General features: G+C 43.5%; 1 protein-coding gene and 1 pseudogene across 1 annotated transcript; both read left to right on the top strand.

Annotated features, from left to right (window-relative positions):
* The first annotated feature begins 6,313 nt into the window (after nt 1-6,313).
* On the top strand, nt 6,314-8,598 carry LOC109760360 (uncharacterized). Its single transcript, XM_020319195.3, has 2 exons — nt 6,314-7,707; nt 8,319-8,598. The coding sequence occupies exon 1, from the start codon at nt 6,360-6,362 to the stop codon at nt 7,698-7,700; it is 1,341 nt and encodes a 446-aa protein (XP_020174784.1). The 5' UTR covers nt 6,314-6,359; the 3' UTR covers nt 7,701-7,707; nt 8,319-8,598.
* Nucleotides 8,599-8,916: 318 nt separating this feature from the next.
* Nucleotides 8,917-10,522, top strand: LOC109760209 (metal transporter Nramp3-like; annotated as a pseudogene).
* The last annotated feature ends 740 nt before the right edge of the window (nt 10,523-11,262 follow it).

The raw sequence follows: 11,262 nt of genomic DNA, 5'->3' as shown, positions 1-11,262 counted from the left end.
TTTTCTTCCTTTTTCCTTTTTTCTTCCTTTTTCTTGTTTTTCTTCTATTTTTCTTTTGTTTTCTTCTTCCTTTTTTTCTTCTTCTTCTTCCTTTTTCTTTCTTCTTCTTCCTTTTTCCTTTTTTCTTCTTTTTTTTCTTCTGTTTGTTTTTCTTCTGTTTTCTTTTGTTTTCTTTTTTCTTTCTTCTTCCTTTTTCTTTTGTTTTCTTTTTTTCTTTCTTTTTCCTTTTTTCTTCCTTTTTCTTGTTTTTCTTCTGTTTTTCTTTTGTTTTCTTCTTCCTTTTTTCTTCTTCTTCTTCCTTTTTCTTTCTTCTTCTTCCTTTTTCTTTCTTCTTCTTCCTTTTCCGGCGGCGGGAGTCGCGCGGAGGACGGCAGGCAGGGGCAGCGGGCGGCGGGCGGCGGGCGGCGGGCGGCAAGGCGTCGGGCGGCGGGCGGCGGGCAAGGGCAGGGGCACGCTGCGGCGGCGGCGGAGCGCTAAGGGCAGGGCACGGGCGGCGGCGGCGCTCACTGGGGACGGGGGCGGCGGCACGCAGGGCTTCGGCGTCGGCGTCGGCGTCGGGGCAGGGCTTCGGCGTCGGCGTCGGCGTCGGGGCAGGGCTTCGGCGTCGGCGTCGGCGTCGGCGTCGGGGCAGGGCTTCGGCGTCGGGGCAGGGCTTCGGCGTCGGGGCAGGGCTTCGGCGTCGAGAGAGGAGAATGGGAAGTGGCGGAAACTGCTAAGTGCAGTATATATAGACATACCTTTAGTCCCGGTTGGGGAGGCGGACCGCGACTAAAGGTACCCTTTAGTCGCGGTTGGCCACACCAGCCGCGACTAAAGGGTACCTTTAGTCGCGGTCCGCCTCCCCAACCGGGACTAAAGGGTTTTGCCGCCGCTTTCGTTCCCGCGCAGAAAGAGCCTTTAGTCGCGGTTGGGGACAACAACCACGACTAAAGGCCCTTTAGTCGCGGTCCGCCTCCCGAACCGGGACTAAAGGTCCTTTTTCATATAAAATAAAACTAATTCATTTTAAAATCTTAAAAATACAATTATATATCAAAAAAATCAAAAAATAAAACTAATTCATTTTAAAATCTTAAAAATACAATTATATATCAAAAAAATCAGAAAAATAAAACTAATTCATTTTAAAATCTTGAAAATACAAATAATATATCAAAAAAATCAGAAAAATAAAACTAATTCATTTTAAAATCTTAAAAATACAATTATATATCAAAAAAATCAGAAAAATAAAACGAATTCATTTTAAAATCTTAAAAATACAATTAATATATCAAAAAAATCAGAAAAATAAAACTAATTCATTTTAAAATCTGAAAAATACAATTAATATATCAAAAATATCGGAAAAATAAAACTAATTCATTTTAAAATCTTAAAAATACAAATAATATATCAAAAAATCAGAAAAATAAAACTAATTCATTTTAAAATCTTAAAAATACAATTATATATCAAAAAATCAGAAAAATAAAAATAATTCATTTTAAAATCTTAAAAATACAAATAATATATCAAAAAAATCAGAAAAATAAAACTAATTCATTTTAAAATCTTAAAAATACAATTATATATCAAAAAATCAGAAAAATAAAACTAATTCATTTTAAAATCTTAAAAATACAAATAATATATCAAAAAATTCAGTTCATCGATCCCTTGAAGGTTTGACAAAAGGTTTGATACATCATTTAGTTCATCGACCAAATACAAAGTTTGGTACAATAAATTATTACACACCAAGTCTTCCCTTGTGTCCCTGCTTGCTTACGATTGTGCCGTATCCATGGAGCATTCTCATCATTTAACTTAATGCTTGGGTCAGTGTTGACTTTGAAGGGCGGAATTTCACCAAACATATTATAATCTTCTGACATGTCTGTCTTGTCCTCCACTCCCACGATGTTTCTTTTCCCTGAAAGAACAATGTGGCGCTTTGGATCATCGCATGATGTACTGATCGTTTTCTTATCTTTCCGTTTCCTCGGTTTGCTACTCATGTCCTTCAAATAAAAAACCTGAGTGACATCTTTGGCAAGGACGAATGGTTCGTCAAGGTAACCAAGATTGTTGAAATCCACCATTGTCATTCCGTATTGCTCGTCCACCTTTACCCCACCTCCTGTTAGCTTGAACCATTTGCACCGGAACAAAGGGACCTTAAAGGAGGGTCCATAGTCAAGTTCCCATATCTCCTCTATGTAACCATAATATGTGACCTTTCGCCCATTCTCGGTTGCTGCATCAAAGCGGACACCACTGTTTTGGTTGGTGCTCTTTTTATCTTGGGCGATGGTGTAAAATGTATTCCCATTTATCTCGTACCCTTGGAAAATCGTTATAGTCGAAGATGGTTTCTTGGCCAACATGTACAGCTGATCTCCAACATCATTGTCATTCATTAAATGTTTTCGCAACCAACTGCCGAAAGTCTCCATGTGGGCCTTTCTAATCCAGGATTCAGGCTTCCCCGGGTTGTCCGAGCGTAAAATATTCTTGTGTTGCTCGAAGTACGGAGCCACAAAGCTGGAATTTTGCAGAACTGTGTGGTGTGCTTCAATCATAGAATGACCGTCCATACATATCGTGGATTTCCTTCCGATCTTGCCTTTTCCACTTAGTCTCCCCTCGTGCGGCGATTGAGGAATACCAATCGGCTTAAGGTCAGGAACATAGTCAATACAGAACTCAATTACCTCCTCATTTCCATAGCCCTTGACGATGCTTCCTTCTGGCCTAGCACGGTTACGAACATATTTCTTTAATACTCCCATGAACCTCTCAAAGGGGAACATATTGTGTAGAAATACAGGACCGAGAATGGAAATCTCTTCGACTAGGTGGAGCAGGAGGTGCGTCATAATATCGAAGAAGGATGGTGGGAACACCAACTCGAAACTGACAAGGCATTGGACCACATCGTTCTGTAACCGTGGTAGATCTTCTGGATTGATTACCTTCTGAGACATTGCATTGAGGAATGCACATAGCTTCACAATGGCTACTCGAACATTTTCCGGTAGGAGCCCCCTCAAAGCAATCGGAAGCAATTGCGTCATAATCACGTGGCAGTCGTGAGACTTCAGGTTTTGGAACTTTTTCTCCGCCATGTTTATTATTCCCTTTATATTCGACGAGAAGCCAGACAGGACCTTCATACTGCTCAGGCATTCAAAAAAAATGACCTTCTCTTCTTTGGTAAGAGCGTAGCTGGCACGACCTTGAAACCATTCCGGATGCCGTTCATCTGGGTCTTTCAAAAGTTGCTGGTCCTGCCGTGCTTCCTTTGTATCATTTGTCTTCCCATACACGCCCAAGAAGCTTAGCAGGTTCACGCAAATATTCTTCGTAACATGCATCACGTCGATTGCAGAGCGGACATCTAGGACTTTCCAATATTCTAGCTCCCAAAATATAGATTTCTTCTTCCACATGGGTGCGTGCCCATGAACTCCCCTCGGAACTGATTGTCCGCCAGGACCCTTTCCAAAGATGACTTTCAAATCCTTGACCATATCAAATATCTCAGCACCAGTACGTTCCGCAGGCTTCGGCCGGTGATCTGCCTTGCCGTTGAAATGCTTGCCTTTCTTTCTTACGTTATGATTTCGGGGAAGAAATCGACGATGACCCAGGTACACGTTCTTCTTACAATTAACCAAACGTACACTTTCAGTCTCATGTAAGCAGTGCGTGCATGCATTGTATCCCTTATTTGTCTGTCCCAAAAGGTTACTGAGAGCAGGCCAATCGTTGATGGTTACAAAAAGCAACGGTCGTAGGTCAAATTCCTCTCCTTTCTGCTCATCCCAGACACGTACACCAGGTCTGGCCCACAACTGTAAAAGTTCATCAACTAATGGCCTTAGGTACACATCGATGTCGTTCCCGGGTTGCTTTGGACCTTGGATGAGCACTGGCATCATAATGAACTTCCGCTTCATGCACAACCAAGGAGGAAGGTTGTAGATGCATAGAGTCACGGGCCAGGTGCTATGGCTGGAGCTCTGCTCGCCAAAAGGATTCATGCCATCAGTACTTAGACCAAATCTTATGTTCCTTGCGTCAGCTGCAAAATCTTTGAACACTCTGTCGATCTTTCTCCATTGCGTTCCATCAGCGGGGTGTCTCAACTCCCCGTCGGACTTACGGTCCTCTTTGTGCCATCGCAACGACTTGGCATGCTTTTTGTTCATGAACAGACGTTTCAACCGTGGTATTATAGGAGCATACCACATCACCTTGGCGGGAACCCTCTTCCTGGGTTTCTCGCCCTCAACATCGTCACCAGGGTCATCGCCTCTGATCTTATAACGCAATGCAGTGCATACAGGGCATTCATTCAAATTCTCGTATTCACCGCGGTAGAGGATGTAGTCGTTAATGCATGCATGTATCTTCAGAACCTCTAAACCTAGAGGGCAGACAACCTTCTTTGCTTCGTACGTACTGGCGAGCAACTCGTTATTCTTCGGAAACATATTCTTCAACATTTTCAGCAAATTTTCAAATGATGAGTCACCTACACCTTCCTGTGCCTTCCATTTGAGCAAATCCAGTGTGCAGCCCAGCTTTTTCAGACTATTATCGCATCCTGGATACAACGACTTTTTGTGATCCTCTAACATGCGATCCAAATTCTCCCTATCCTTGTCAGTTTCGCAGCGTCTCCGTGCATCAGCAATGGTCCGACCAAGATCATCAGCGGGCTCATCATGTGCCTCTTCTTCACCTTCACCTAACCCTTCCCCACCTTCAGCATCATCCTCCATGAAAGTATCACCGAAATGATCATGATAGTTGTCATCGATATCATCCCCTTCTTCATCTTCTTCCATTCTAACCCCTCTTTCTCCATGCTTGGTCCAACAATTATAGCTTGGCATGAAACCGTGCCGAAGCAGGTGCATGTGAACGTCTCTTGAGGAGGAATAACCCTTCTGATTCTTACAGACAGCACATGGACAGATAATAAAACCTTGCTGCTTGTTCGCATTTGCCACTACGAGGAAATCTTTCAAACCCGTAGTGAACTCGCCGGAGAGTCGGGGACCATACATCCATTGCCGATTCATCTGCATTATTATTATATAAAGTATATAATTAACCATCATGCATTTGTTAAACTAACTAGCTAGAAATAATACAAATTAAACAATGAACTACACACATGCATATTTTATCAATGACACATGAAAGGTTCAAGTTGCTAACCGCGATCGCGGAGGAAAAATAAATGAGAAAGCTCAAGTGTGGCTCGGACACTTCATATCATGTTTGTTTCAGGCTCTCGGGCATTTCATCGAACACCTTGTGTGCATAGGAGGAACCGAAAGCAAACCCACCACCCCCTTCTGAAAATTGTGAAGTGAGCTGAGTGAAGTGAAGTGAACTGAGTCCTATATATAGGGATGGGCCTTTAGTCCCGGTTGGCCTGGCCAACCGCGACTAAAGGCCTTCGGGGACCATTAGTCCCGGTTGGCCAGGCCAACCGGGACTAAAGCCCCTCCCGTCCGCCAGCTGGATGGGCCTTTAGTCCCGGTTGGCCTGGCCAACCGCGACTAAAGGCCTTCGGGGACCTTTAGTCCTGGTTGGCCAGGCCAACCGGGACTAAAGCCCCTCCCGTCCGCCAGCTGTCGACCGAGCGCGCTGGGCCCAGATAGTTGGTCGCGGGTCTCCTCCCGAACCGCGACTAAAGGCCCCTTTTGTCGCGGTTCGATTGTTTTGGGGACTAATGGGGGCGTATGGAAGCCTCTTTTTCTACTAGTGCCAGAAGAAATATTTCCATTATCCTCTGCATGTGCCGAAAGAGCAGTAAGATCCTTTGTACAAAATAAGAAAAGATAAGGGTACGTGTAGAGGATCTCCTTGTCTTAAGCCTCTTGTAATTGAAACTTTCACTTTCTTCATCATTATTCGAGACCCTGTAATCAACAGTGGAAACACATTGCATAATAAGACTCACCCATCTCTCCTGAAAACCAAGTTTCAAGACCTAAGCTAACATGTCTCCTGTATACTTTTCTTTTTAGTTTCTATTTATTTCGTCCCAAAAAGTCTTTTGTTGTTTTTTCAACACGAGGGGCAAAATTGTCTTTTCTTTTCTCGCTTAACATTGTTAGTGAGTAAAATTGACAAAAATGTCATATAAGGAACATAATTTAGCGTTAGTGTTAAATAGGAAAGAAAATATTACTTGGAGCCAAATTGGGAGGCGGTTTGTAAGAAAGGATCAAATAAGGAATTTTCTAAAAAAGAAATGGCTTTGTAAAGCTCACTATCCCACTCACTAGTCGCTCCCCTGCAGAAGATTTATCCCCAACCGTAACCCTAGATCCCCTTCCTCCACCCGGGTAGCCATGGCTCTGCCGATGACGGCCTCCATCCCCCTCCCTGATGAGCTGTTGGAGGAGATCTTCCTCCGCCTGCCCACCCTAGACACGCTCGCATGCGCCTCCGCCACCTGCACCTCCTTCTGCCGCGTCATCAAAGGGCGCGCCTTCCGCCGCCGCTTCCGTGTGCTGCATCGGCCTTCCCTTCTCGGCTTCATGGACGCGGCCGGATTCCAGCCCGCCCAGGCGCCGCACCCCTCCGCCCCACTGGCCGCCGCCCTCGGTCCGTGCGCCGCGGATTTCACCTTCGTCCCGGCCATTGTTTCTTCCTCATCCTACATCCTGCCCGAGGAGGAAGGCCCCCGTTGGCGTCCTTGTGACGCCCGCGATGGTCGCGTCCTCCTCGATTGGATCTCCCTCCAACCACGCGTCGTCAAGAACTGGAGCTACTCCGGAAAAGGCTCCGAAGTAAGCATCCTCATGGACAGGAGGGAGCTCGTTGACTTCTTCGATGATGGTCGCCGCCTCGCTTGGACCAAACGGGAGCGGTGCAACGCCGCCGACTTTCACCTCGCCATCTGTGACCCCCTGTCCAGGAGATACGTGTTGCTTCCAACCATACCTGAGGACCTCGCCGCTCAGCCACATGATCGCCTTTGGGAATTTGAGCCCGTACTTGCTCCAAATACCAGTGATGAGAGCGAGGAGAATCATTTCAAGGTGATATGCATAGCAAGATACCTGAAAAAGCTTGTCCTTTTTGTCATCCAGTCCACAACTATGCAATGGTGTATGGTTGAGTCCCCTGTCCTCCCTTGTTTGGACGACATGTCCTATTTTGACTGTGTACGCGGCTGCTTCTGCTGGACACAGTGTTGGTTTTGGAGTGACAATTTGATGGTACTTGACACATGCACTTTGAGGTTTTCAGTTGTCAATTTTTTCACCGGCTACCATCTGAAGCTCAGAGATACTTACCCGGGCTTTCTTCGTCGGCGTCCGAATGCAGTTGTTGTGGGTAGGGAAGGAGCCATTGAGATGTTTTGTCTTGTTGGTCAACATGGGTCATTTGCTCTCCATCATACCTCTCTACAGGATAGTTCGCATGAATGGAAGCTTGAGAAGATTGTACAGCTACCTGGGCAGTATCAGGAGTATTCTATTTCCACAGTGGGTGCAGCCGAGGGATTCTTGTTCTTCCAGGGCGCTCCGCTTGGCATTGAGTTTCAGAATGTTGATTGCTACTCAATGGATGTCAAAACTTATGAAATTACCAAGATCTATACAAAGATGGGAAATTTCTTTGATCGCAAACGTGCCATCCCCTACTTTAGCTTCCCAAGGCTGTTATCAGAACCAACTATTTGATCAACTGGTAAGCCTAATCATATTATTTTTTGTTGTCATTGGGTGCACAATTTTCTTGTTCTCCTCATATGGTTATGAATAGACTTAGTTATTGTGCTATTGAGCTTGATTGCCTTGTCAAACTAGCTAGGATATGTAGCCAATTCATGCTTTGATTTTGCACATATATTTAACAATTACATCTTAGGAGTTCCTTTGTTAGTAAAAAAATACATACTAGTTTGGAAAGCTAATATTTGTTGCTCCATCTTAGGAGTGAAAATGGCTTCGCTTGCATCGTCATATGGTACATCTTTAGTCAAATCTTGCACTTACACAAGAATGTTGCATAGCCTGTAAGTTAAAAGCTCTTAGTCATCTATTTACGAAGACTCCTTATTTATCTTGTTCTGTTTCCAAGACAAGATAGGGTTCACTTGTTATGATCTGCAAATGTTTATGTATATTGCTTCCAAACTGCAATTAAATGGGTCTGGAATTATTTGTGGCAACAGGGGGGGGGGGGGGGGGGGACATGAATAAGCAGGTTCTGCTCGGTTAATCTTAAACTACATTGGAAAGATTCCCATTGCATCAACTGTGGTAGCTTCAAGTTTCTAACTAAATACATTTGTGCAGACATGAACTCGCTCTCTAGTTGCTTTGGTCTTGCTTGGGTCATACACCTGGAGTTGGAAGGCGAATGATCAAGATGGTGCTGATGTAGTTTCATATGTCTGTATTGAGCCTTGTATGTATCTATGTAAGCAAAAGATGCTGACAGCAAGACTTGTTCTGATGTTTGTGTTGGGAGATTGGCTGCCAGCTTATGTTATCTGAGAGTACTAGTTTTCTCTGTATGAGTGGATGAGTTAGTTAATTTCTTCTATTAAGATGCTTCTGATGAGTTCATCTATAATGTCTTGCGCGCCATCTGGTCCTCTGTCAGCTTAACTTTGCTTGGCTTGCTTCCACCACTCTCACCTCCATCTTGGTGTTTCCCTGCCTCTCTTGCAAGCACATGTTCTTCAGCGCCTCCCTCGCCAGGTCCTGGTCTGATTCCAGGTTCCTGCAGCAGCATCTATGATAAGACAGCAGCACAGGTCTGCAAAACATTCATGCTGAACAACCAAGTCCATAAACTTCTGTGCTTTTTTAGGAAACTTATATTTATTCTCATGGACGAGATGAATGATATCGATCATACATGTGTGTTTACTTAGAGCTAACAACAGCTATGTCAGGTTCATCAAGGTATAGTATGAACTTATATCATCTGTGTTTTGGTATATTTTGTTCAGCAAGTCCTCTTGCATGGATCCACACCATTACTGTCCGTCAGCTGTGGATCAATATTTTCTTGCGCCGACTCCATGTCATGATTGTCCGTCGACGCAGGTTCAGTGGGGTTTAGTGGGGTTTGACGAGGAAAACAATGTGATGTTTGTAAGGACATCTTGTGGTGTCTTCATGGTCCAGCTCCAGTCAATGACGTTTAAAAGACTTCTGTCTGTTGTTGTAGAATGTCCTCGGGAATTGGAGCTCAAAGGTGTTCGCTATTGCCTTGTTGGCATCTGGCCAGATTTCTACAATTACAGGAACTTATGCAGGACAATATGTCATGCAGGGTTTGCATCTCTTCTATTACTATTCTTTATTGTCAGTCATATGTTACAAACTGCAAACTTTATTGGCACACCATATCTTGTTCTAATGCATGAAGACTCAAAATATACCACTAATGTTAATCACAGAGTTAACAAACTAAACATGTCGTGTGATTGTTAATGGCATTTAGTATCTTTTTGAGCTTTATGTAGGTTGGATGTTGAAAATAATCATTAGAAGAAAACATTATGTTCTGAATGTATGCTGATATTGCTGTTCCATATTTTCTTGTTTACTGAAATTGTGAATAAAATGAGGATCTACTATTGGTAGTGCAATCTTAATCAAGCTAAACTAGATTGTGGATAAAATGTGTACAGATGGAAGTAAGCTTCGTGCAAAATATGACTGAGATTGCCTTACTTTTTTTATTGTGGATAAAATGTGTAGAGATGGAAGTAAGCTTCGTGCAAAATATGACTGAGATTGCCTTACTTTTTTCTTCATTTCTTTTACCTGTATAAATGAAAAAAGATCATATTCCAGTTGTATGAATTGTCATCTAATAGAGGTTGACCTTTGCTCTTTTTCGTACTCCAGGGGTTTCTGGATCTTCGGATGGTGTTCTGGTTACGAAACCTTCTAACTAGGTCCTTGGCAATTGTGCCTAGTCTGATTGTGTCACTAATTGGTGGTTCCTCGGCAGCTGGGCAGTTGATTATCACTGCTTCGGTAATCACCGAAACTCTGTTCTTACCATCACGCTGCTGATATTCTTTACTTTGGTGCACATGGAAGTCACATTTCATGCTTCCTAAGTCTACCTTTAATTAATTCCTCGCTGTTATATGCAGATGATACTGTCATTTGAACTTCCTTTTGCTCTAGTACCCCTCCTTAAATTCACCCGCAGCAAAACAAAGATGGGGCCGCACACAAATTCAAGATTCGTAAGTCGTCCATTGCATAGTTGGATACGCACAATGATCTTGCAGCGATCCAATTACTCACTACAATGCGTTTAATTTCTATTGCGATGCAGATTTCCATGCTAACATGGGGATCAGCTCTTTCATCATGGTCATCAACATCTACTTCCTGATATCGTCTAGCTGCTCCTCCACAGCGGGCTATCCACCGTTTCCCAAGTATTCACTGGAATATTTGGGTTCCTTGGCATGCTCATATACATCGCCGCGATCCTATACCCCGTCTTCAGGAAGAACAGGAAGTGAACCTTGCCATTGCTCGAGAGCGAGGCAAAGCTTGAGGTGCCAGGCCATGCTGAGGGAGAAGGTGCTCTGGGTCATCTTCCCCGGGAGGATATCTCCAGCATGCAGCTTCCTCATCAACGCCCTGCGTGAGCTAGGTGTCATCAGGTATGACATAGATAATTGCAACAGTGTCATCAGGTATGTCAAGGATATCGCCATGTATCATACCTTCCAAAATTTCTATGCTACAGGTAATTGCATGCCATTTATTGTTTTCTTTTGCTGCCGGATGCAACTCTGTAACAACAAACAGTAGTCATATGCATTGGTTGGCATTCTTATGTGGATAGCTGTAGTATAAAGTATAAACCTTTTCAGCATCAGATTTGGTAACAGTTGGAAACTGATGACTAGTACATGTAGATCATCCTTTTGAGCCAACTTAAATGTGAAATGAGTATCTCGATTGGCAGTCACATTTGGAACCTCGGTGCTAGTTACATTCTTTCATCGGCACTTTAATCTCCTGTGATATCGCTATAATTCTTAAGGCCATAAAATGATTTGCTTTGAGCCATATTTCCAGCTCATATTTTTATCTTGCATAAATTGTGTTGGGATACTATGTGTATGTAATACAGCTGTAGATCGATACATAGCAGTTGAAAATTGAAGAGAGATAATTGAAGTGGAACGCTGAGCTTGAACCAACTGGAACATTATACGATGAGAGACCTGATTGGCACTTTATTAGTAACTTA

Source organism: Aegilops tauschii, chromosome 7 (genome assembly GCF_002575655.3).
Source record: "Aegilops tauschii subsp. strangulata cultivar AL8/78 chromosome 7, Aet v6.0, whole genome shotgun sequence".
NCBI classification, from domain to species: Eukaryota; Viridiplantae; Streptophyta; class Magnoliopsida; order Poales; family Poaceae; genus Aegilops; species Aegilops tauschii.
Note: the sequence above shows the minus strand (reverse complement) of the source record. Positions and strands in the feature narration are given on the sequence as shown.

What these genes read in the sequence shown, in the direction of transcription:
- LOC109760360 (XM_020319195.3), top strand. Translation starts at nt 6,360, where the DNA reads ATGGCTCTGCCGATGACGGCCTCCATCCCCCTCCCTGATGAGCTGTTG.